The 27,023-nt window shown below is 44.5% G+C and overlaps 1 protein-coding gene across 13 annotated transcripts in view; it reads right to left on the bottom strand.

The window, feature by feature from the left end:
* Nucleotides 1-26,842, bottom strand: part of LOC144049512 (uncharacterized) — a 69,578-nt gene extending 42,736 nt beyond the window's left edge. For 11 of the 13 annotated variants that reach the window (XR_013293585.1, XM_077562497.1, XM_077562503.1 and 8 more), the window contains exons 1-10: nucleotides 26,578-26,842; nucleotides 22,962-22,991; nucleotides 20,075-20,174; nucleotides 18,397-18,514; nucleotides 18,209-18,332; nucleotides 17,110-17,186; nucleotides 16,929-16,989; nucleotides 16,263-16,298; nucleotides 15,675-15,882; nucleotides 1,049-15,535 (exon numbers count right to left, since the gene is read on the bottom strand). Coding sequence is in view for 12 of the 13 variants with exons in the window: in XM_077562497.1 (XP_077418623.1) it covers nucleotides 1,049-15,535; nucleotides 15,675-15,882; nucleotides 16,263-16,298; nucleotides 16,929-16,989; nucleotides 17,110-17,186; nucleotides 18,209-18,332; nucleotides 18,397-18,514; nucleotides 20,075-20,174; nucleotides 22,962-22,991; nucleotides 26,578-26,599 (15,263 nt within the window). In the remaining variant the exon portion in view is untranslated. Of the gene's footprint in view, nucleotides 1-1,048; nucleotides 15,536-15,674; nucleotides 15,883-16,262; nucleotides 16,299-16,928; nucleotides 16,990-17,109; nucleotides 17,187-18,208; nucleotides 18,333-18,396; nucleotides 18,515-20,074; nucleotides 20,175-22,961; nucleotides 22,992-26,577 lie in introns of those variants that run through there. The other 2 variants (XM_077562500.1, XM_077562509.1) reach the window with 2 other exon arrangements.
* Between the last annotated feature and the right edge of the window lie 181 nt (nucleotides 26,843-27,023).

Raw genomic sequence — 27,023 nt, 5'->3', positions numbered from 1 at the left:
GCACCGCCGCGCAGTCATGAATCCATCCCGCCCGCATTGATTCATATAAGAAATTGGCCGCGACTGAGAGCATCGTTCAGGAGGTGCACGTAGGACGAATTACACACACCTCACAAATAAAAAGATCCTCGGCCTCTTCGTCTCTGTCAAGAAAGCTGTAATGCTGTTACGTAGGCGCTAGCTGCTGTAGCTGGACACGGAATGCTGAGCAGTTCCCTGGCAGAGGTTCTCATCTCCACTTTTCATTTGCAAATTGCGTTGACCGCTAGCCCTTTAGCAAAACGTACATGCTAGCCACGAAATTGTCTTCATTGCTCTGTTTGGATGTGTTGCTGGGTTAAAGTAGCGGCTATTTGATAATTTCTCATTTCCATACTGGTATTTATTTATTTATGTATCTCATTATGTTAGCATTAAGCTAGCCGACTTTTCGTTGGAGCAAATTATACAGTTTGGTTGGTTTCTTTATATTGCAGATTTTTCGGGACATTAAAGTATCACCCGCAAAAAATGGAGGTTCACTGTACATTAGTTTATTTGAATGCCAATGTATCGTAACCAGACAACAATGTTTACGAAAACACGTACTATATGTTACGCCTTTAACCTGTCTTCAGTTACATGTTCAGATTTGTTGCAGACTGTAAATTGTCATTGTTTACGAAAAATTTACATTAGCTTCACTAATTACTTTCTTTTATGTTTCCATAAACAGGTATGTTATTTTAGTTTTTTTTTAAGTGACTGTTCTACAATTTTTATAAAAACACATGTACATTGCTTGAAGACTCTGAATTGTTGGTTCAGTACTTTAAAGTTTAACTGGTTCAAGACGTTTGCTACAATTTTCAGTTGAACTTTACAGAGGTCTGGTCTCTCAGCTACTAAGTGCCATGCTAGTTAGTTCATAGCTATAAGGCTAATGTAAAAAAAACAACAACAACAACACAAGGACATCTAACCAAAGGATGGAGTAAGTCAGGAAGAGTAGGAAATGAAACAAAAAAAGAAAGGGAAAGCTAGCATTAGCATGATGACAAGCACTAGCCTTGGAGCAGTTTCGTGTGTCAGGAGGTTCTTCAGAGACTCAGTGTTCATCGGTGTATCCACGCTGGCATCTTCCTCACATGGAATCACTCGTACCTGTGGTTCAGACGAACATTCTGCCAGAGACACTGACTCTGAAGCAAGCCCTGTCTGCGGTGACTCAACTAAGCTGTCGCAGCTTCCGGTTTTGGAAGTCCCACTAGGCCCTTCTGTGTCGCTCTCTGTATCTCCCGAGCCATGGGAGAGCTTGTCCACTTCATCAGCAGGTTTTGGACTTTGGGGCTGTGGTTGGGTAGTGACAACAGATTTGGGAGAATCCGAAGTTCCGAACATTGAACCAAGTTTCACACCAAAAACCGATGATGGTTCTTCCTTTCCTGGTTTCTTCTCATCCTGGAAAATGCCCACTGAGAGACTTTTAAAACCAGAGAAGAGACTACCCTCTGTCTGTGGGGGCTGAGATGGTTTTGCATCCACAGTTGGAGATGTAGAGGATGAGAAGAAGGATCCGATTGATGATGTTCCTTCAGCAGTGATGGATAAAAAGCCAAATTTAGGTGTAGAAGTATTTGGTATTTCAAAGGTGGTTTTAGTCTCGGGTGCAGGGTCTTGGGCTTCAGGAGGAGAAAGTGGCATTCCTTTGTCAGACACCTCAGAGTGTTTCTCATGCTCAAAATTTGTGGGGGGTATGTCAATGTCTTGTTCAGGGGTAGGACTTTCCATGTCATCTTTCTTATCTGTATGTTCCGCTTCCTCTACTGAACCCTTTTCAGGGGTGGTGTCTTCTGTGGCCTTCACAAGTTCTTCAGTTTTCTCAGATGAAGGCTGAGGTTCCTCAGATTTGGTAGCTTCGGGACCCTTGAACATACTGAGAATGTCTCCCGTTAAGGATTCCGGGGCAATGCTACTTGGAAGGCCAAAAAATGAGCTTTTTTGTGGTTGTTGTTGTGTTTTTTGCTGTTGACGAGGAGCAGACGACCCAAAGAGAGAACCAGGTGAGCTTGAGAAGAAGCCACCAACAGTTGCCTGTTTACTAGGTGTGCTAGGCGTATTGGAGAACATAGACATGAAGCCTGAAAACGGAGTGGGCTCAGAGGGCTTCTGAGGTCCCGGTGGTCTGGGCCCGGGCATTCTCGGTGCCCCCATCTGTGGGGGACCTCCTAGTCTTGGTGCTCCCATTCTTTGTCCTTGTGGGACAGGTGGTCGACCTGAGATAGGTCTAGGTATAGGCTGTTGTGGAGGTAAATCAGGACCCAGTGGTGGAGCTTTAATGTGCACTGTATCTGAAGGCATGATTTCTGGTGGGTTTATTTCACGACCTTTATCATCAACTGTTGATGAGACCACTGGAACAGAACTATCAGAGGGTTGGTCTGGTCCAAATTGTGGTTCTATTGAAGGGTCTGTCTTAATTGGTGGCTTTGTAGTCGCTGACGCTTCTAAGGGTGGGAGTGGAGTCATTGGTTCTGTAGTGTGTTTCTCTGCTTTGACTATAGTTGCTTCTTTCACCCCTGTGACTCCCTCATCACCAGGAACATCAGATGATTCACTGGTTGGTTTTTCAGCATCTGCAGCTTGTTCTGTCAGATTTGATTGCTCAATGTAGGGTTCTTTATTTTCAATGGTAATACTTGGGGTTCCTTCGGGTTCATGTGTTTTTCTTAGCTCCGAAATTGGTATGTAATCAATATCAGGTTGCAAATGCTGTACAGGCCTGGCATCTTCATCATCGCAAGTCACAGCTTTAGATTTGTGTGCACCATCTTTCATATCTAATACTAAACAGCTTTTAGCTTCTGTTTCCATCTCTAATTCACTAACTTCTCTGTTGCCTTCTCTACTTGATTGGTTGTCTGATTGTTTGTCCAAAAGCACAATTTCTTTCGTGTGGTATGTGTCACTTTCTGGTAGACTAATACATTTTTGTGCATCTGACCCTATAAAGTCATTTTCAGCACACAATGGAATTTTATCAGGTATGTCTTCTTCTGCTAGTGGAACAGCATTTTCAAAAGTTTGTTTGGTGTCATCTTGGGTTTCTTTACATTCCTTTTCAGTCGAAATGTCATCTGGGTGTGAGAGCGGATGCTTAGGGTCTACATTATCTGTGGTCACGGGAGGGTTTACATCTTCACTTGGGCTAGGCTCCATCTTGAGAGGCTCATTAATTTCTGCAGGTTTTAAGTCTTCACTTGGGCTAGGCTCCATCTTGAGAGGCTCATTAATTTCTGCAGGTTTTAAGTCTTCACTTGGGCTAGGCTCCATCTTGAGAGGCTCATTCATTTCTGCAGGTTTTAAGTCTTCACTTGGGCTAGGCTCCATCTTGAGAGGCTCATTCATATCTGGAGGTTTTGAGTCTTCACTTGGGCTAGGCTCCATCTTGAGAGGCTCATTCATTTCTGGAGGTTTTAGGTCCATACTTGGGCTAGGCTCCATCTTGAGAGACTCTTTCATTTCTGGAGATTTTAAGTCTTCACTTGGGCTGGGCTCCATATTGAGTGGTTCTTTCGTTTCTGGTGATTTTAAGTCCTCACTCGGGCTAGGCTCCATCTGAAAAGCCTCTTTCTTTTCATGGGGTTTTACATCTTCACTTGTACTAGCCTCCTTCCCAACAACAATTGACTGTGGCTCTTTTTTGGACTCCTCCGTGAAAGACATTCCAAACATCCCCAAACCAGTTTTGGTTTTGTTTCCATCAGAGCTCCCTCCAAGAGAAAACATAGAAGAAACTTTGAAACCGCTTTCTGATTCAGGTGTCTGATTCTGCTGGTTTTGTCCACCAAACAACGAGAACAGTCCTTTTCCAGGGGGCTCTGAACCTCTAAGTCCGGTTGGTGCTGTTTGTCCTGCTGCAGACATTCTTGGTCCACTTTGAACCGGGGTAGTGGGACCTCCAAGCTTGGACAACAAGCCTGTACCTGGGCTTTCTTTATTGGAAGAACCTTGGAGAATGCCGCCGAACAAAGCAGAGCCAGCATTAGCTGGAGGAGGACCTCTTGGACTTGGCACCTGCTGGGGTGCAGGTCCACCAAACATGGAAAACAAGGTTTTAGCTGGAGGTTCTTTAGGTGGAGCACCTCTTGATGATACACTTCCAGAAGTTTGGCCTCTTGGTCCGGCTGGTGGACAACTACTGGAGCCACCAAACATTGAGAACAAAGTTTTTCCTTGTGATTCTTGTGTGGTTGAAGAAGGAGATGGTGCTTTGGTTCCAGGGGACGCCGTGATTTTTGACCCACCAAACATGGAAAGCAAACTTTTTGTTTGTGATTCTTGTGGGGTTGAAGAAGGTGATGGTCCTTTGGTTCCAGGGGATGCTGGGGTGTTTGACCCACCAAACATTGAAAGTAAACCTTTTCCTTGTGGTTCTTGCGAAGTTGACGAAAGCAACGGTCCCTTGGTTTCAGGGGGCGCTGAGGTGTTTGACCCACCAAGCATTGAGAGTAGTCCTTTTCCTTGTGGTTCGTGTGGGGTTGACTGAGGTATTGGTCCTTTAGTTTCAGGGGGTGCCGGGGCACTTGACCCACCAAACATTGAAGATAAACCTTTTCCTTGTGGTTGTTGTGAAGTTGAAGAAGGTGACGGTCCTTTGCTTTCAGGAGAAGATGGGGCATTGGACCCACCAAACATTGAGAGTAGACCTTTTCCTTGTGGTTCTTGTAGAATCGACTCGGGTAATGGTCCATTGGTTTCGGGGGACACTGGCGCACTTGACCCACCAAACATTGAGAGTAAACCTGTGCCAGCCGTTTCTTTGGTAGTTGAACCAGGGAGAATACCTCCAAGTATTGATAGTCCAGGCTGGGAAGTAGTCTGCTCTGAGCTTGCAGTAGAGCTACCAAACATGGAAAATAAACTCTTTCCTTGCTCATTGGGCGGTTGATCAAGCTTGACTGCTGGACTATCTTCTTTGGAATCTTCTTTGACAGAACTGACTTGAGAAGCAGCAAGAGGTTGGACTTTTTCAGAGGGTTTTATATCCGATGATGATTCTGTAAATTCACTGAAAGACTCGTCAGGCAATACAATTTCTGAAGGTGTTCTTTTGTCCTCGTTTGGAGGTTCTGGACTTTTTTCTGGTTTGTGGGCTGATGCTGTCAGGTCACTAGATGGCTTATTTTCTTCCAGTTGTGCAATTGGTTTCTCAGTAGGTGGTTCACAAATGGTATTGCTTTCTGCTTTGAGATTAGTTTCTGAGATGAAGGCTTCCGAGAGGGAATGTTCCTCTCCTTGGCTGTGGTCATCTGCATTCAAATCATTTATTGAAGTCTCGGATAAGCATTGTGTCGTCTCTGTGCTGACACATATACCTCCATCATCCAAAGATATATCTTCAATAGCAGGTTCAGAATCCTTCTGACACTCAGAGGGGGTTACAGCAGTTGCAGTTGTATCTTCATCAGCGCTGACTTCTGTGGATTCTTTGAGCTCATCTTCATTCGACTCATCTTCTGGTGAACTTGCAGCTGAGACAAATATATGGGGTAGTCTGACATATTGTGTTGGTACACTGGGATCCATCAGTTTATCAACAGGCGACACGTCTGTAGAATTAATGCCAATGAAGATCGACCTGGGTAGGCTCATTTTATCATGCGATTGGTCTTTTTGAGTACTTAGATTAAGGGATTTTGTGTTGAGTTCTTCTGGCATAGCTTCAGATGAATCTTCAGACAATTTAAGTGAGGCTTCCACTGTAGTGTCTTTATTGAGGGTGACATTTAAAGGTGTGGTGTTGCCTGGTTCGTTTGATGAAGATTCTGAGCTTGGAAGTCTTGATTTGGGGATTTTTTGTGCTAGCTGAACCGTGACACTGGATGATGATGTCATAGATCCTTGATGGGTCAAGCCACCGGATGTGAAAATATCAACTTTGTGATGCGATTCAGAAATGAGTGATGGTAGAGTAGGCAAGTCTTCCTGCGGCGTTGCAGGTTTAGATGGTAAGGTACTAACAACCGATGGCAAGCTCACATCAGCAGAACGTGTAACATGGCCCACAATCTCCATGGTAACTTGAGATTTTTGGTCCACAGGTGTAGACCCAGTTATAGTGGGGTGGGGTGTTACTTCTGCTGGTTTCCCACTGACAAGCTGGGAACCTAGACCACTAAACAACGAAACCAAACCTTTGACAGAAGAGGATCCCGAGTTGGGTGAAGGCATCACTTCCTGTCGTAGTTCCGGTCTAACACCCTGTTCGCCTGTTTGGAGATCAAGTCTAAAACTTTGTTCCCTTGTTTGCTTTAACGGTTCTTGTTTTGAGGCCGTGGACTGTGAGACAAGTGCTGTAGATCCTGGTGCAAACTGAGTAGGACAGGTAGAGGTTGAAAGTACATTTGGTACATGACTTTGGTGCACAGTGAATGGGTATCGTCTTGAGTCGGGCTGTTTTGATAATTGAGGGGGTGTAATTGTCCCTAAAGGTTGAGTGTCCACGGAGTTCAATGAATTGTCTAGTTTTTGTTTTTCAGATACTTGACTAACAACTGACACAGGTGATGATTGACAATTCAAAGGCTGAGAAGTCTTGATAGTTTCTGGGACATGTTGTATCTGGGTCAAGGATGGCTTTTGAAGACTTCCTGTGACACTTTGCGTGGAGTTTTCCTCTAAGCTACCTACAGTCTGCTGCTGGTTGAGAATTTTGGGTTTCGCAGGAACACTTTGGTCTTGTCTTTGCAACATTGTCATCAATGGTAGTGAAGTAACTGAAGGGCTCCTGCAGCTTTCAAGATTGATTTGTGTTATGTTTGAACCTATTTGGTCATGTTTCTTGGCTTCAAAACGTCCTGTACTGGCCTGGTAATATAGGCTATTGGAGGATGTGCCGTCTAGCGTAGCTTGAATATCGGATTTTGGCACAAAGTGAAGTTGTGTTCCTGAAAGGTCAGTCATACCTGGTTGAGAAGTAGTGTGATCATAGAGTGAGTATTTAAAGATTTGTTGAGGGGTGGGAGCTGTTCTGTACTCCTGTTGCTGGTAAAGGCGGCTTTGATACAAAGCAGGTGAGGAAAGATCGTTCACGCTCTCACGTTGACTATCTGCAGTCTTACTTGGAGGATCCACAGTCAGGTCCACTAGACCTTGCAACAACTTCTTCTTTATTTGCCTACCCATTTGTTCTTTTTCTAAAGATTCTATCCTTGCATTGATATTAGCGAAATTTACGGGCAGTGCATCTTCTGTCTCGGTGTAAATACTGGAGATAAGTGTTGCGTTTAGGCTGTCTTTTGCAGAGAAGTCCACAGGTTTGTTTGCTTGCTGGACTTGCTTGTCCATGGAAGACACAAGCTTATTGTTGGATAGCTGACTGTGGAGGGTCTCTGTTGTGTCGTGTCCAGTAAGGGCAACCTTTCTTTGCTGAGATTCATTTAGAGGTGTCTTATGGTATGTAGATTCTATTTCGACTACGAGTGGGAGGCCAACAGAGTCTTTCCTGGCCATTGCTCGTGCACTTGGCTTATTAATGAGTGAAACGGCTTCATGAAGTCCGGATGAAGATTGTGTAGCTTTTATTGGTGTGCTCTCGGCTGGCTTGGGTGACATATCCAGTGGACCTCGCGCGATGGTAATTACTGAAGTGGTATCTCGAGGCATAGCTGGTGATACGGCATCTGAATAATTTAACTGAGGTGGGAGTGAAACTGTACTCTGCCGTTCTTGACACTGAATCCACTCAAAGGATTCTTGAGAAGGAATGTCTTTGACAAGCGCAATGCCGACAGAATTCATTCGAGCCATTTGGCGACTGGTCGGTTTTCCTTTGGTTAAGGAAATTCCTTTGGTCAGAGCGTCGTCCGTTTTTGTGTCGGGTACCGTTTTCAAGCCTGTTGGTTTCGAAGACATGTCAAGCACAGCCTTGATGGAATTGGCAGGTGCTGAGGCTTGCTCAGGGGATTGGTCAAAAGAACGTGACAGAACCCTCTGGTGGGATCTTTGAATATACTCTCTCCTAGCTGACTGTTTTTCATGGTTTTCACGAGAATCTACAGGGAGAGAATGTCCGGAGACTTCTGTCAATTCTCTATATGACAAGTCAAGAGACTCCTGATTACTCAGTCTTGGGTGTTTTCTCTCCTGACTAACTGGTTTTCTCTTTGTCAGTGCAAGTGCTTCAATGGTCAGCTCTGGGTCTTTTGACACAGGTGGAGGTTTTACCATCTTAGCAGACATGTCTTGTATTACTTTGACTGAGTTTGCCGGCAGAGTGGAATGGTTTTCAAGAGACTGATATGAAGTTGATGTAAATGACGCTCTTCTGCATTTGACCTGAATCTGATGTGCCAAACAATCTGCAACTAAGGGCCCACATAGCTGCCTATGAACGTTAAAACGGTAATTCGGTTGCTGTTCTCCAATGTGGACTTGCTCTGGAACAGGGCTCATTTGAGTAGAGGATGATGCAGATGGTACTGATCCAACCTGGGTGAAACATCCCACTTGATTTGTCTCTTTACTTTGCAACTTTGGCTGGGATGTGGTCTTTGCAGACATATCTAGTACAGCTTTGAACAGGTTTTCTGGTGTCGTAATCTCCTGGTTTTCACTAGATGGGTAGTTAGTGGATGTAAACGTTGCTCTTCTGTTGTCAACAAGAGTCTGCTGTGACGACCAGTCGGTAACTAAGGATACTTGCGGTTGCAACTGAACATTTAAAGCGCAATTTGGTTGCTGTTCTTCAATGTGGACTTGCTTCGAAACCGGACTCATTTGAGGAGAAGATGGTATGGACTGTATTGAGTGTGATTTTGCCACCTGGATGAAACAATCCACTTGATTTCTCTCTTTCCTGGCAGAAGATGTTGCATTATTGTGTGCATCTGCAGGTATAGCAGTATTTTTGCACGCTGATGGACTTCGGACATGCATCTGAGGACTGGATGACCGCCCTTCAGGTGTGCAGCGTTTATCAGCAGGAGAGCAGGTGCCCTGTGAGGGTCCCAAATTAGTTGCAGTATCTGGAAAATGCCACTCGACCTCTTTTAACTCCCTCCGTTTTGTAAGATTGACAGCCACATTGTCAGTCAAGACTACATTTTCCTCTGATTCCTCACATGTTTTCAACTTGTGTTTAGAAAAGTCAACAACCTCCAATGTTTGCTTCAAAGTTTCCGTTTGGAGATGTTTTTCAGTTGACAGCTTGTTCTCATTGCTTTTGGAAAAATCCAATACTTTTTCACCCGACCGAGGGCCAGACAATGAGCCAACATAACAGTTCCTGTTGTAAAGTGTGGCTTCATCATTTGCGCAAGGATTCAGGATATGTAACTGCGGTGGTTCTTTGCGGGAATCTTTCAGAATGGCCGCTGGAGGGTCTGCGAAGGGCATTTTGCTAGCATTGTCAACCCCAGAGACTGCAGTCTTAGTGGTTTGTGACGATTCCCTGGGCTTGTCTGCCTGAGATTGCTGCCTTGCCAGTCGAGGTCTCTGAGAACAAGACATTGTGGTCGAAGCAACTGATGCTATTGGTGATGAAGGAGTAGAAGGGACTGGAGTAATATTTGGTGCAGGGGGGAGTTTCCTTTGCATTGGTTGAGGTATCTTTGATACTGATGAAGTCTGGGGAAGGGTCGTGGTGACATTTGAGGACAGCTTGCTAGGTGAGGCAGTTGTTGACGATAGAAGTGGATGAGATTTATTCACATCAGGATCAGCTGACTTGGACAAGTTTGTTCTTGAAACTACAGATCTCGTTTTTTGTTGAGATTGGTCAACAGATGCATCATCCACATGTCCAATCCTAATTTCCGGGATTTGGTTATATTTCTTGGGAGATATTGGCTTGTAGGACTTTGGAGAAGGTGGGTTTGGGGATGTTGGCACGTCTTTCACCCCTTGATTCATCCAATATGGTCCTCCGTGAGCCAGTTTACATGAGTTTACTGTCAGATCGGCAGCTTTCAATGTTGGCTCGTTGTGGCTGTGAAGGTTGTCTGCTGCTCCCACCGTGATCTTTTTCAGTTTATACACTGTGAAATCCACAGGTGCTTCTAATTGTGAGGACAGAGACTCCTGAAACATCTGAGAGAAACTTTCCAAGTTCATGTTCATGATTTTCTCGCCTTTCCGTAGGGCTGAGGTGAGATCCTCCGGAGCGTCCGGGAGCCCTGATCTGGTGTGCAGTTGTTCTGTAAACCAAGGGGCCTTTTCTTCCGGGCAGAGGGGGATTTTAAATCCACACAAGGTTACTTTTTCCTTTTCTTTCTGAGTCAGAATGTTTGCGATGTTTTCTGTAATGTTACTGAGTGTCTGTAGTTCTTCTGGTGCGGCATAAGCATAAAGATGTCTACCAGCTCTGTCGGTTAAAAGAGAATAAATAAAGTCTCCATTGGTGTACACGTAATATCCGCAGTCCCCAGCTTCTGCTGGCCACCAGAGCCCTTGATCCAGCAGCGATAGCCACTGGTGGTACCATTCTGAGTCCTCTAAAAACATTTCATCATCACCGAGCACTGAGGCCACGGCTGATCTGCTTAAATCCACAGCGCCACGAGTTAAATCCACCGGACCTTTTTTGGTGGCAAGTTGTTTCAAAAACTCTGTAGCTGACTTCAAACTAAAGTCATTGATAGTCATATCTTTTAAAGCTGGTGCCTTCTCCGATACATAGTTGAACGTTGTAAGGGACTGACATCGATTTAGTCTGGTCTTTGACTTTTCGCTAGACAGATTTAAACCACTGCCCTGTGTGATCCAGGGTTGGCATTTCCTGCCAAGTTCATCCAAGTGGTCACAGCTGGTCCACGGCATCCTGTTCCTACAGGTCATGTCAAACAAAACTAGGTCTTCATCCGGTTCCAAGAAACGATTTCTGCTCTCAAAAAGTTGGGCGGCAGGATATTTCCACGGATGTGATGGAATGTTAAAATTACCAATATCCATTTCTTTAGGACTCAGCCATGCGTGACTCTGCCACTGGGGCACACTGCCTACAGCAGTCGAAGGTGCTTGGCATTCCTGGTAGACTTCATGAGCTTGAGTGGCAAGAGCCTCAGCAAGTGCGTAGTCATTGAGCTGCTGCCACAGAAGCGCCTCAATGAGACACTGGTGCTCATAAAGCTCTGGCAGAATCACGCCATGCTCCGTGAAGTTGTACAAAATGTCTTTGTAGCCGTACTCTCCTGCTGTTCCGTATAAAAGACGCTCAATTTCCTCAAGGTAACGCTGGGTGGGGGACACCGTGGGAACTTTCAAAACCTGCGGCGGAACTTCTTCTGAGGGTTTGAGACCCACTGAAACTGTAGCAGAAGATGGAACTGCTGCTGTACTTGACGGTGTAGCCTCCTTAGTCTTGGGCAACAAAAGATTACGAAGGCCCTTTTCTGGTTCCTGAGCAGATGCGCTCTTGTCACTGGGGGTGGTTTTAAAAATACTTGACAACAAACCAGGAGATGTGCTACTCGTGCTGGGTGGTTTTGTTTCGCCCTTTATGAGGATGGAGGTTTTTGAGGATGACTCCTCTGTGGAACTGAACAGACCTGAGAGGAAGCCCTTTTGATCTTTTGAATCTTTCTCTCCTACCACATCAGGTGCGGAATGCGTTTCCACTGGTTTTGTTCTCTGAATCTGCGGTCGTCCTTGTCCTGCACGCGATTGTTGCTGTTGCTGCATTGTTTGACGGTTTGCCTGGTCAGCTGATGTTTGCTCCACATTCACAGAAATTTTGTTGAGCAGGCCAGAAAATATCCCACCCGATTCAGATGGGGCTGGACTTTGGCCAGGTTTACCACCCTCAGTTTTGGGTACCTGATGTTCCTGAGGTGCACTCTCACCAGATGCAAGCTTGAGAAAGCCTGAGAGTAAACCTCCACCTTGACTGGATTGATCAGTTGCTGCAGTTTGAGGGCTTTTTCCCAAAGGTTGCTGCTGTGCAGACGGTGTTTGACTTAACAGCCCAGAAAGGAATCCTCCCTGGTTACGAGATGGTCCTACATTTTGCTGAGATCCAGCAGTGTTTGATTTACCGCCCTGTTGAAGGCCCCCATGCGGGGTCGTTTGTTGCGGTGTGTTATCGGTGGTTAATTTACTGAACAGCCCTGACAACAATCCGCCCTGTTGCGGCTCGGCCACAGGGGCAGCAGGTTGTTGGGGTATTTGGCTTTGCCTTCGCAGTGGCTGCCTGTTGGAAGGACTCACAGGTGGTTGCTGCTGCTGTTGCTGGATTTGGGTAGGATGACTTGATGAAAAAAGTCCAGACAAGAAAACACCTTGTTGATTAGGAGGTTGCTGGATTGTTTTAGGCCCTGTCATTTGTTGTTTTTGCTGATCTTGTTTACTACCGGGCGACGTATGAGTTGGCGGGGTTCCCACATCTGCAATTTTGCTAAAAAATCCAGTGAGCATCCCTGCTGGACTACTTGGGGTCTGTTGTGGGGGGATTTGGTTTTGCCTGTGTAAGTTTGGTTTGATGCCTGTCTGCTGAGATGATTGCCGTTCCGGTGTGCCACTTTGTTGCTGGTTCTGTGAATTTTCAGGGGCCGGGTCCTGGCTCCCGATTCCAAAGAGACCAGAGAGGAAGCCACCTTGCTGAGGGGTCGCTGACTGTGGCTGAGATGAGGCAGAGGTAGGTTCTACAATCTTGTTAAAAAGCCCAGACAACATATTTCCTGACTGTTGATTGGCTGACTGTGCAGCTTGGGTTGTTGAAGTCCCTTTCAGTGGCTGTGATGTTGTCACTGTGGTTGTTGGTGGTAGTTTTTGTTGATGATCTGAGGTAACCACTACTTGCTGGTGCAACTTATCAGGGGGAGAACTTTCCAATGAACCAGATCTGATTTCTCCTGACGGAACCCGTGAATGAGGTGTCCCTTGAGGTAAGTTTTGGTCATTTTCAGCCATTTTAGTCATTTCATTTGTTTTGACCTCCTGACTAGGCTGAGTAACAGTTTCTGTGGCTTTTTTTAAGAGCCCAGATAACAGTCCACCAATTGGGGGTTGTGCACCTGCAGCTTGCCCTTGACCAGGTACTTGGCCAGATTGTCTTTGTGGCCCTGTTGCTGGTGGCTGATTTGTAGGAGCCGACATGTTGTCAGAGGCAAATTTTAAGAATCCAGATAAGAGTCCTGCTGATGGTTGAGCCGTAGGGTTCTGTGTTTGAGGTGTAGGTGGAGACGGTGAGGAAAACATCCCTGAAAAGAGTCCTCCTTGTTGAGGCTGACTGCTCCCTCCTTGGCTTTGTTTGGACTCCTCTGTAGGACCAAGTTTCAACAACCCGGACAAAAACCCTTGAGGCTGTGGTTTTTCTGATAGTGATTCTGGTTGATTCTTAGTTTGGACATCATTCTGACTCTGTGGATTGTTGACTGACAATGTTTCTATCCCACCAGCAGATTCCTCTGATTGCTCAGTGTGTGGTTCATTTAGGCCACTAGGTTTAATGAGTGTCACACTAGGAGTCACTGGAGCCTTTGCAGGTTCCTTAGCCGTTTCACTTTGAGTGACTTTGAACAGGTTTGAAAACCAGCCTGTTTCAGTGTTTCCTTTTGGGGTGCTTTCAAGTAGTGCCGTGCGGCTCGGTAAAGGCGTTCTCGAGGGACTTGGCGATGGACTCCTTGGCTGCACACTGGTGTCCTCCCCAGTGGCAAATTTAAGAAACCCAGAGAGAACCCCTCCCTCGGGTTTTGCTTGGTTTGCGGTGGTAGGTTCTTCAGAGGAGAAGAACGGGATCTTGAGCTTGCCGCTTAAAAATGATTCATCTGCCGGTTTGGGGCTTGTTGTGGCGCTTTCAGGAGGATTTGTAGATATCAAACTGGAGAGAGATTTTCTAAAAGGACTGAATAAGCCTGTATCTTCTGGGGTGGTTTCAGGTTTTGGTTCAGGTAACAAGAGAGTTGTTTGCTGAATATCCACAAGTTCACCCGATGATTCTGTCTCTGGAAGAAGCTCTACTGATCCACTTCCTGTGTCTGGAAAGAGCTCAACGGATCCACTCCCAGAATTTGGTCTTGATTGTGCTTGTGAACTATTGTTAGGACTTGGGACTGGGATTTCAGGGTCATTGCTGGTGGCTGATGCACTTTGTTGTTCTGATGCTTGAGGAGAAGGCTCTCTTAATGGGGATGTTTCTCTTGATGGTGGTGTGCTGGAAAACAGCCTCATAGGACTAAGCCTACCCAACACAGATTCTAAACCAGAAGTTATCTGGTTATCACCTTGTGCCTCTGTACTAGTAGAGGTCTGTCTAACTTCAGCTTCCCGAGTAGATTCTGATGTTTGGAAAGGCATCAGAGACTGCAGGGAAAATTTCTTCTCAGTGGGAGGCTCCTGGGAGGCGGGGGGAACGATGGCCACAGGGGGGGACGTGCCACCGCTTTTGGGGATGAAAGAAAGCAGCTTGGAGATGCCAGACTCGGCCCGGGGGAACACTTTGGAGGGTGGCGGGTCAGTGGGCATCACCCCAGAAGTTTCCGTGGCTTCGGGACTATTTTTTGGGATCATGGACAGTAATTTGAAGATACCGGAGTCAGCAGCTGGAGTCTTGGGATGCTCTGAAGCCCCGGCTTCAGTTGTGGTTTTGGATCCTGTAATTGTACTGAACAATGACGTCATGACGTTTTTAACACCCGTTTTGTCCTCAGCTTGGATATCCTTGGCTTTGACATCCTCGGCTTTGACATCCTCGCTTTTACTGTCTTCAGGCGGCACAACTGGCAGCGACGGCAGTTTTCGCCTCACTGATTTCTGAGGCGACTCATAGCTGTTGAGCTCCTCCTCTTTCACAGCCAAGTATTGTGAAACAGAGTCAACCAAGCACTTGAGTTCATCCATCGGGTCAATATAGTCCTCACAGGACTCATCCTCGGGCAACAAGCTAGGGTCTGGACCCATTCCAGATCCTCCAAGGTGAGGTGCATACCTACTAGGGTATTGGTACGACTCATATTCATATGTGACATCCGCCTCGGTAAACATCAGGTCCTCAAGTTCCTCATCCGATCCGAAGGAGTACTGCATTTCATCTGAACCCACGGATCCAAATTCACTCCTGATCCTGGCCGCTTCCCTGGCCGCTTCCTCCTCACGGAACGCCGCGTAGCTGTCTTCCAACGCAGTCTTGGCCCACAACCTGGTCTTGAAGAGCAGACCTTCCCGGTCCACATGCTGCTGGAGGCGTTTGATGGATGGGATGATGTCAATCTCAGGAGGGGATGGCTCATCCTCAAAGCTGCCGGCTTCCCGGTAAACCAAGCGGACATCCCCAGTGCCGAAACCTAGTGGCCGGCGGTGCGCCTTATGGTCTTCGGGGGAGAGGGCATCGCACTCCACTGTCTGGTAGAACCTACTGCTTCTGGACTCATGCGGTGTTGGCGCATCTGTGAGGCGGTAGATGATGCTCTTGTCCTCGTCTTCCCAAATTTTCTGCTCCTGGTCCAAGTAGTCATCCAGGACTCCCGAGTCGGGCACTTTGTACTTGCCTTCCCAGTCCTCTACGCCCATGCCTGAGTCCACCGGGACTATTCTTACGCTGTGCCTGCTGCTTGACCGCCTGGGTGCGAATGCAAAGGAAAAGAAAAAGTGCGACAGCGATAAAGGATGGCGCAAAGAAGAGAAAAAGTGTTAACATGGAAGACAGAAAAGAAAGCACCGAATGAGGAACAAAAACAGTCATGTTAGTTCATCTTTACCTGGAACTCCGTAGGTTTGGGTGCTCCATCTCGAAGCTGTGCAACGAGTCCGAGTCCCGCAAGAGCTGCTGGTGCTGGACCCGGCCCCCGATGGGGTACTGGTGGGCCGATGAGTTGGTCTGTGAGGCATTGTGGTAGCGTGGAGGCGGCACTCGGACACCCGCTTCGCTGTCATGGTCATACATTGCACTGTCATGGTCGTCAAAAGCTGCGACAAAGACAACAACAAGGTACGTAGCACTTTTGTAAAAAAGTCACAATCGCCATCATGTTTTTTCTTTAGAATAATATATAAAAAAAAATTCAAACGTGCTTTTTGTTGTGTGTGTTTTTTTTTTGTCTGATAAAGTTTACATGCATTGCTAAATCAGCCCAACAATTTCTGAGTAAGGATGCAGACTACTGAGACATGGGAGTCAATTTAGAGCAATGCTTCTCTCTAGTGGTGAAAATGTGTATTGCAACTGAACCAATAATTTGAATTGCATGAAGCCAAAATCCAAGCTTGAATTGAACTGATTGAAATCCTAATCCTTGTTAAAACACAAACCCTGGTTTGAAGCCCTAATTTGAATTCTCTGTACGTACTTTGCTGGTCAGTCCATCCAAAATAAGTCCAGTTGCCTGGTGGCCAGCAAGCGGGAAAACCACAAGAACAAGAAAGGTCATTCAGGGAAATAAAGACCACCGATGATGGTGATGATGATGATGATGATGATGACCAAGAAGATATGATGATGATAGTGATGCTTTTTCTTTGGCTTTTTTAGAACGTTTTCTCCAAAAACGGAGCAAGGGAAGAAGAAGATCCACAGGAAGTTTATTCTGTACATTCATCTTATGGGAGACGGTGCTGAACTTCCTTTTCACATGAGCATAACCAAACCTTATTTAAAACCTTTACTCTACCTTTAAAACTCTAGCCCTTCTTTCAAATCCTAACCTTGTTTTGAAACCCTAACTTGAAGCCGTGACCCTTATTTAAAACCCCAATCTTAGTTTGAAACCCTCACCATAAAGCCCTAATTTGAAAGCCAAAGCATGCTTCAAACCCAAATCTTAAAATCAAAAATAATCATCAGACACCAACCAACATCAACATGTAAACAATACATGCATAACTGAGGATGTTTCTAATAAATTGACACTCATGCAAGCATGAATTGCACTGGATCACATGAGGTGGTGTACCTAATGAAGTGGCCGGTGAGCGTGCATGAATTCTGAATATGGATGTGGAAATTGGCTACTCACAGCACTGCGATGGCACGGACGCCAACCGTCCCCTGTGAATGGTGTCGTCATGCGGCGCAAACTGACACAAAAAGTCAGAACTCATATTCATGCTTCAACACGGTGATCATATTGATAACTGTAATGAGCAGTGTCTGCCTGCAGGTGTCAGCAGAATGCACGGAAGGAAAAGTCAACTCACGTCCTGCTCGTCAATGTTCATGTTGTTAATGCGATCCAGTTTGCGAGTCCAATATTGAGCTTCGTCCTCTGGAATGTCTGCAACACAAAACCAACAACAAATATGAACATTATCTTTCGACATTATAATATACAGCATCATGCAACAAGCCTATGTACTGTACAAATACTGTAATACTGTACAACTCACTCACTAAGCCCTAATTTGAAATTGTAAACCTTGCTTGAAATTGTAACTTGAAAACTTAACCCAGGTTTGGAACCCAAATTTCAAACCCTGACAAACTCTAATTTGTGACCTTACTTTAAAGCAGTAACCCTTGTTTAACTCTTTGACTGCCAAAAACGTTATATAACGTTTAGTAAAATCCTATGGAGGAGTGCCAAAGACGTTAAAAGACGTTTTTTTTTTTCAAAACAGAGGTGAAACTAACCATTTTCTATTGTTGATTACTGAAAAACGGAATAAGGTAGAAACAAACTTTTTTTTCTGATGAAAGATGAGAGTCCAATCTTTCATTTGGTAGTATGTGTGTTTCCATAGTCCAAACACATAATTTTCTGTGGACCTTGAAAGATCAGTCAAAATGCTTAAATCGGCTGGCACCCACGGCATCCCTTTTCTGAAAACGTCTGGCAGTCAAAGAGTTAAAAACCCCAACCTGGAAGGACACACAACCCTAATTTGAAACCCTACTTTGAAACCTTGTCTTGAAGCCCTGATTTGAAACCCTACACCTGGCCTGAAACACAAATCTTTGTTTAAAATCCAAATTTAAAATCCCAACTTTATTTTTTCACGCCAAACCTGCCTTGGAACCTTAATTTGAAACCCCAACCCAGGTTTTAAACCCTCAATCAAAACCCTAACATTGACTTGAAATCCCAATTTGAAACCCTAACCCAAGCGCAAAACCTACATTTAGAAGCCTGACTTTGGCTTGAAACCCTATAAAATTGGAACGTCAAATGTGTCTTGAAAGCTAAATGTAAGACTCTAACCAAGGCTTGAATTTGTTTTGTCTGTGTGTGTGTGTTAGATGACTGGAATGGTTCTTTGAACATGTCAGGTTGTCGCGCTTTGTGTCAGCAAAACTGACCAAAAGGCATCTCGAAGCGTGCGTCCAGCAACACTTGATGCGAAGTTGGCTTGGTGGTACCGAAGATCTCGTCTTCCCTCATCAGAACCTCCGAGTCCAGACAAGTCCATTCTCCGGGACCCTCCTGTAACACACGCAACACATTAGAGGAGCGCGCGTGTGTACGCGAGTGCGCCTGTTTGTCTTACCTCGTTGGACTGTCGAATGGCGTCAAGCGGTAGGAGCGCCGTGCCTATCAAAGTGTCCCAAATTAAGCCCTTGTTCCATAATTCTGCCACCAGGCCGGAATCCTGATGACTGATCTCACTGCACAACAAACACAAAAATGAATACGGCGGTACCTCCACTTATAAAACAAAAGCGTTCATGATAACATTCAAATGAAAGACTTTTATGAACATATTTAAGAGGATTTAATTCCTGAAAAAGTAGGCTGATTAAGCAAAACAATATTTTTTTGTGTGTGAAAAATTAACCCTTTCACAGATAGTGGCTACTACAGTGGACAGCTATTAGGACGTTGTTTTCTCCTACTTAGATGAATCTTTGCTATTAGCCACTCCAGTGGACACTAGTGTAGTTTTGACATACACTGCCATCCAGTGGTCAACGTTTGTAAGTGCAAAAAAAAAAAAGAAAGACCCAACAACAAGATGGCCGACAGAATTTCAGATGTGACATACAAGGAAGGAATCAGGGTCATTGCAAGTAAAAAATATATTGGGACATCAAGCAACAAATAAGGAGTAATATAATTGTTAAAATATCCAAATATTGATTTTGTCATTTGAAGAAATTGCGATTGATCATGAGCCCACTAAATTGGACATCATTAGCTGTATTGTGACTACAACTTAGTGTTGCTGTAGCTTTGTTGCTTTTGAAAATACTTGAAATACTAAATCATCATTGTCATTTTTATTATAGCAATATTTTATGGGTCTCAGTCCTCACATGAGAATAAGGATTCTGGTCCTTATGTTTTGTAGCGGTCAGGAGCAGAACATGCTAGCAAAACCTACAGGATAGTCGACCATTTACCATCGGACTCAAGTGGGGATGACGACAGCGGCAGTGCCGGTGATGATGAATGGTTGCCAGAAAAAAAGAAAATTACTGTCTACTTCATAAAAAGTTCATTTTTTGGGGGGTAAATGTTTCTGCAATGCATGTTTGAAATATGTTAATAGTATGTGAACACAATGTTAAAAATCAAACTATTCTTTTCTTACAAAAATATATTCATCAATCGCTCAAATGCACGTTATCCACCCTAGTGGACATGTCACCAACTCCTTGAAACATGTATGTTTCTATTTTTTTTTTTTAAATGAAGGTGATCCGTGTTAGAAACATAATTTTTGTCATCAAATGTTTTGTTTTGAGAAAAAGAAGCATAATATTTATGCCAAAATATAACTTTTTATTCATTGGCGTTCAATTTGGTTGCCCAAAATACAATTTGAGGTTTGAAGACAGAAGCAGCATCCAGGCAGTCTCCTCCTTATTTGCATATTCATGATGTTCATGCCGTCTAACTTTGGTTGTCAGTCATCACAGCTGGTGTGTGTGCGCGTGTGCGTGTACACACAAAACGCGTGCACATTTCCCTGCCTTTTTTTTGGTGTTTGATTGACACATGTCATTTGGAGGGGGCCACTCACAAAAACAGCCCCCGCCAACCGCCGCCCACCCGCCGCTAATGAGACAAGGGCCGCTAATTAGCATGTTAGCACCACTCAGCCACGGGGGGTCCTCGGAGCACAACCACTGGCGTCGCGCCTCGTCAACTTCAATAGGAAGTTGTTTCGACAAAAATCTAAGTTAGCTGCTTCTGTTAGCATTTAGCATCTGTTTTCTACTCACAACATGAAGTCTTGCTCCCAGCACGGCTGGTTGCCGCGCACCGCGATGGTCGTACTCTTCACATTCTGAACCTTTAGTGTCACGTAGGCGTTGAACTTATCTGTAAAGACAAAAGAAGTCACAGAAACACGTTTTAAAAATGAATGATCGGATTTCCTGAGAGCAGGTGTCGTAAACATGGCCCAGGCTGGGCTGGAATTTTACTGCTCGAGTGCCGACTAGAACGAGGAGAAGAGATCATGTCCGGTTCAGTCAACCCAGAACGTTTAATAAACAACAGACATGGAAGGAAGAGTGGACGGAGATGTGCACAGATTAAAATCTCCTACCCGTTCTGAGCACACTCCGCCGAGTCCTTAATACGATTTTCCCTAGTTGACACCAATATTGCTGCTCTAAAGGGGAGGGGGCACACACAGCAGCAACTTTGAAGGATAGGAGTCATTATGCAGATAATAATACAGACGTGTCTTTCTTTGACACTGAAGGTTTCAACAGTCAAAGTTCAACAGTTCATCCGCAAAGTGTTTCAGCCGTTATCTTGGCACACTTCCTGTCCTGCAGCTGCAAGAGCATAAGTCATGTTTTGCAACACTATAAGAGTAAATATGGGATAACTTATGTACGTTTATTCTAACAGATCATATTTGTCTTGTTCTTTTTAAGCAGATGTTTACTACATCATGTGTTGTTTTGTGTCCAAAGACCATAATTCTACTGCTTGAGGACCGACTAGAATGAGAAGACATCATTGTTGTCTTTTGTCTTTTAAGCAAGTTCCCTACTTTATACTTTATTTGGGGTAAATAAAAGCAGGCTTTTTGCCAAACACACAAAAGAGCATGAGCGACTTTTCTGGGAAATTTGGTTAAGGCTTGCCGTTATAGCGAATTGGACGCTAATGCTAAACATAGCTATTCCTGAATGAATTCTGAATGTTGACAAAGCAAAATTTGTGCTAACAATGGATGAGCGGCTCCTTGCTGAACCACAAATCTTCTGCTCCAGTGTTGACTAAACCTATGAGATTAATTTTAGATGATTTAGTTGCACTGCATTAATTGTGTGTCTCCGAGGACCAGAATTCTACTACTCGAGCGCCGACTAGAGCTATGAGAAGAGACAATTTCCCTGTTGTGTGTTCACTGCGCGGAATTCTTGTGACATGCAGAATTAAATGTTAAAGGTTAGTGACAGGCGTGTGAAAGAGTTGATGGCGAATCATCCATCATTCACTTCGCCATTTACACAATCGTGACACATGCTGTTTATTTTTTCCCCTGTTTATATATTTTCTTAATATTCACTTTCCTTCAATGAGCAGCAGGACGTATCCCAGCATGCAGTAGGCCTCTCTAGGGGGTGGGGGGCGGGGGGGGGGGAGCAGCGTGCGTCATTTATGATTAAGAGTGGACCACTTATGAAAATAAATAAGTTATATTTTGGTCACACATGGTTGTGTGCAGCGCGGCCCGCCGAGATGACATTTAGTCGGCGCTCGGTGGGTAGCGAATGCTCTATTACCAGTGATGGGAGCATTGGGAATGGGGGAGAGAATCTTCACATGGTTTCATATTGACTGCATGTAAACGAGTTCTTTAGTGCAAAACCAAATGGCCAACATGACCCGAAAACGGCTGCTTAAAACCAAAATGGCGTTCTTCCCTTTTGTTTTGGGCTTCTTGAGACTTTCTGGTTGGTGCACTCATGATAGGTGCCTACCAAATGTCATGTTAGAACATTTAACTGGCTTCGGGGGCTGAATTTTCAAAACATTCAAAGGATCCCTCAAAATCGGACCCAAAAATGGCTGCTTAAAGTGGAAGTCTTTTCTTGACAATAATATGTTATACGTGACCTCACTAATCAAAACATGACATTCTGATTAATATTACATTTGTGGAAGAAGAGTTAGGAAGCAAAATCCAGCCGTTTTTATCCATCTCAACGGGCGGCCATTTTCCCACTTGCTGTCGACTGAAGATGACATCACAGTTGCGCAGAGCTCTGTCATCGACCAATCACAGCTCACCTGTTTTCTGCAGCTGCGCTGTGATTGGTTGCCACAATTTTTGTAGTTTTTTTTTTTTGTAGCGCTTATGAAATTCTGCCAAATTTCATTTCATTGTGTGGAACTGGCTTCCGGAACTGTATTTTCAAAGTCTCGGAAAACAATAATGGACCTCAAGTTAAGAGCTCAAGTGTCATTGTAAAACTCAGCTGAGATGGCAAGGAAAATCAAAATCAAAATGATTGCCAGACTCATTTAGGGAGTGACACATTTTCCAGGCCAATCATCTCCAGGGACATCCCATCCCGCCTCTGGGATTTGAGCGTCCGCTCCCCCCCGGGTGACCAAACATATCGCTTATTAGCAAAAATCAGATCAAGTTTGCTAAAGTGGAACAGCAGACTGGAAGGCCTCTTTTTCTTCTGTCATGTCTGACCCAACTGCAAAAGCATTTTGAGCGAGGGGACAGAACCAATACCCAAGTCCCTAAAGGACAATTCACAATTCTACTGATCGAGCGCCAACGACAACCGGCTAGAAGACATTCTACAAAAATGACTCTTAATTACTACTTATCCTGCCAATACCCATGAGCAAACGCAGTCTACCAGAAACGAACCACCTTGAGTCACATGCCAAATTCAAACCCTTGGTTAAGGCCAGCGTATTATGGTTAGACAAAGCTAATCAGAATTTGACAGTGGATCAGCGTCAGCTATGTCCAAATGAGGTTGAATGTTCTATTGCTGTCTTAAAGACTCATTCTGCCGGGCCACGATGATACCGCCCGAGTACCGACTACTAGAACTATAAAAGATCACGGTTCTCTTCCTGCAAAGAAAGATGAAAGAGGAAACGAAAACAAAGAGCTCTCACCTGGAAGCCCGTGAAGTTTGGCTTTCTTCACTGTGGAGAAAGAAAAAAAAAAAAGGGGGGGGGGGCAAACGTTAACATCAAGTTGCTGTTAAAATGTTGTCAAACAAACATGATCATTGTGAGACCAAACTTAACTTGTGGCTTCCTAACCAACGGCATCTTTGTGCAGTGCAAATGTGAAATGACATTTAACGTGGAAAAAGTTCATTGGCAATTAAAGCTAAAGTGGTTATCGCACTCAGGCTTCCATGCAAATCCACTTGGACATTTATTCAATCATGGTCGAAAAGTGAAGGACGTGCCGAGAAAACCAAGCAAGAGCAGAGGCGGCAAATCTAGATCCAGAAAGTAAAAAACCCTGCCACGGTTTGGCTTTAGCCCTTATCGCTAATTGTTTTAGTTGTTGTGCTAGCTAGCTCTTTGACTGCCAGACGTTTTCAGAAAAGGGATGCCGTGGGTGCCAGCCGATTTTAAGCATTTTGACTGATCTTTCAAGGTCCATAGAAAATTATGTGTTTGGACTATGGAAACGCACATACTGCCAAAAAAAGATTGGACTCTCATCTTCCATCAGAAAAAAAAGTTTGTTTCTACCTTATTCCTTTCTTCAGTAGTCAACAATAGAAAATGGTTAGTTTCACCTGTTATGAGAAAAAAACGTCTTTTAACGTCTTTGGCACTCCTCCATAGGATTTTACTAAACGTTATTTAACGTTTTTGGCAGTCAAAGAGTTAACTAGCTAGGGAGCTTGTTTACCTGCTAGGGAGCTAGCTAGATAGCACCAGGGGCTAAGACAAACTGTGGCAGGCTTTTGACTTTCTGGACCTGGATTACACTTGTACCTCTAGTTGGCATGCAACCATTAGCCGCAGCTAATCTAATATAATATACAAATTGTAATCGAATCCATAGTATTTCTTTATATAGTGCACATTGTTATTATCATTTGGGGGCCTTGAGTGGCCTGGTGATGGAGTAGTGAGAAATGGGTTTTGCAGCTGGGTAGGAAGGATGGACACATTGGTAGGCTACCGCGCAACAGTAGCTACTAGTAGCTAAAGTAGCGAGGTAGGCAAGATCAGTATGTAGACAGGAAAGTTGGTAGTTGGTAACTAGGTATGGTCAGTTCATCAGTAGGAAATTGTTCAAATGAAATTAAGGTCAGTTGGTAGATGTTAGTAGGTCGGTAAGTGGCCAGGTAAGTAAGCAAATAAATCGTTTGTAGGTGGAGTCGGTGGCAATGCCTACTGGCTGCAGTCGTCAAAGTTGAGTCAGACATCTTCGTGGGCATCAAAGGTCAGCGTGGCTTTGGGCCACGGTGAGATTAGACGGCGGTAGAAGCGGGTCACAAGTGTGCATGTGCTTGCGATTGTGTGACAGCGGGCCAGCGTTTGCAAACAGATAATCCTGACAGGATAATGCCTTAAGCGCCACACTGAGGCTAACGGCAAGCTAACCTAGCATGCTAACAGGCGGACCGCATTAAACCGCAGGACCCGTTTAGCGAAAGTCAACACGGACCCTCTAGACTTTGAAAAAAGGGCTCCAGGTGACGGAGTGGTGCCGTCGCTTGCCTACGATGCAGGTTGGCGTGGGTTCGCTTCCCCGCCTGGGAGACCATGTGTCTATGTAAAAAAAAAAAAAGCTTTGAAAACAAAAAAAAGAGAGGGAATAACCGTAATCTGATCATGAGATGAGTCATGCATGGGATTAAATGGCCAGAGAATTATGATGTCATATTCTTTAATGCGCGCACGCTATGCTAAGCAAGTCATGCAAAGATCGGGCTTTAGCAAAGATAGAAAGACAACATTTGATGGTTGCTGGGTACGTTTTTGACGTCTGCTTACTGGTTGGTCACCACTAAAATATCCACTTTTTTTTTTTTATTATTATCAAGGGTCCTGACAGAGGGTCATACTGGCAGGAATGTATTTTTAGCATCATCATCTTTTGGAAACCAGCTGTCATGAACGCCCTCAAGACCCCTTCATGGTCGTCTGACATCACTGATGACTTTGATGGTCAGGAAGTGGCATTATCATGAGAGGACCGGCCCATGTGAGCTGGACATTCCAACACACACACACACACACACACACACACGCACACACACACACACACACACACAACAGCAGATGGCCAAGGGATTACCCGCTCACCCTGTCCCACCACGCATGAAGCTTACTTCCTTGTTTATTTTATGCTGCTGTGACCTCACTTCCTGTTCTCACCTGCCTCTTCATGGTGGTCACTTCCTATTCTCACCTGCCACTTCCTATTTTAATATATATATATATATATATATAAATTCTTCTGTAGCTGTAAGCAAAAAATTGCATGCATACTTCATTTTTAGTTTACTGTAAACATCATTTTTTGAAGGGTCCCCCAGACGGCGGCCGCTGAGTCTAGTCTGACTCAATGCTACTGGACAAAAGTGATCAACAAGAGAACAAATCAACGTTTTGATCAACAAAGACCATTGGGAAGACAAACTTTATCATCAATCAATAACTTGATAATCCACACAACTAGATATGTGACAAATGACCAATTTGATTATCTGCGTCCTATTGCATTCTGGGAACGGGAATTAATAAGCTTCGGCGTCATCCGGCAGCCCTTTTTCTTTTCGTGTACGTGAAAAGTGAATGTTGTAAATTGTCTCGAAAAGAAAAATGAACAGATAAAAGCAAAAAAACAGACCTGAGAAGCCGAAGGAGGGAAGATCAAGTGTTAAGATGCCGTTCTTCTGGTTTGTCAACATTGGCTATTTTTGTCTCCACGGGGAAACATTTGACACGTTTAAAGCAAGCTATCAATGTCTTTCAGACATTCACTCTGAAAGACGTACAATACACGTTTTATTGATCCAAAACCGGACCCAGCTGCAGTCTCGGCCCCGAACAGACGACAAGTCTTGCAGCGAACCGGCCTCAGGCATCAATCACAGCCAACTGACAAACGAGTTTCCACAGATGAGATGACAAAGCGACAACAACAAAAAAACCGCCGCCGGCTCACTCTGATCTTGCAGACCATTTGAAAAACTTTAGAACCTCAAAAGGGGGCAAATTGGGTCCGATTTCATTAGATTTCAGAGCGTTTTTTCGCATAGGAAATTATTCTCACATGAATTCCCTACATGCTAATTATGTTAGCAAGCGTTTAAAATATGTCTGGTGTTTACGCGTCAATGAAAGTACACGTTTCTTAGTGTGTGTGTGTCTGGGTATTTTCTCAACATTTTTGGTCTTCCTGATATCTGTCATATAACCAGTTTTACTTGTATTTTTAAAACGTAAATGTGTCAATAAGCATGTAGACAAATATTCAACAAAAAAATATTTCCATTTGCATTCACCTGAACAATAAATGATGGTAAACGCCTGAGGACTCTACCGAGGTAATACTTTTAATAGTAAATATAATAGTTATAGCCTATAGTAACACAGAAACGCGTGTCCTCTTTTATGACAACGAAAATCACTACCTCTAAATTGGACAGTTGGACCACCTCAAGCACAATCAGAGTTTTAAACTTGACGTTTACAACTAGCAAATACTAGCACTGCATTGTAACGATTCATTGAAGCAGATGGACGCTCTCACCTCTGACACACAGCAGCGACATCGCAGCGGGAGGTTTTGCGGAGTTCCGCACTTGCTCCTTCACTCACTTGTTGCACGTTCACGCGTTCGAGTCCCGCCACTCAGCCTGGAGTGCACATTGGACTGAGGGGGAAAAAAAGACATTATTCCCGTCTTCTTTGCTGCCGTGTGTCTCGGCTGTTCCAGGTACGGCAGGCTGTCAGTGTGTGTGACGGGCGCGCGCCCACACACGCGCAAACGATTAAAAAGGAGGATCAAATCCGAAGAGCTGGGGCGGCTCTTGTGTTGCGTTTAAGGACGGTGTGCAGAGCTCGAGATTTGGAAAGTCAACTTGTTTCGGCATTTGCATTGTTTTTTATTGTTTTGCTTTACGTTCGTACATAGTCATTAAGATATACTGTATACTTTTTAAATTGTATCAAATGTTGTGTTTGTATTGTTATAAA

Source organism: Vanacampus margaritifer, chromosome 3 (genome assembly GCF_051991255.1).
Source record: "Vanacampus margaritifer isolate UIUO_Vmar chromosome 3, RoL_Vmar_1.0, whole genome shotgun sequence".
Classification (NCBI taxonomy): Eukaryota; Metazoa; Chordata; class Actinopteri; order Syngnathiformes; family Syngnathidae; genus Vanacampus; species Vanacampus margaritifer.
The sequence above is the reverse complement of the archived record's forward strand: the minus strand, read 5'-3'. Positions and strand labels throughout refer to the sequence as shown.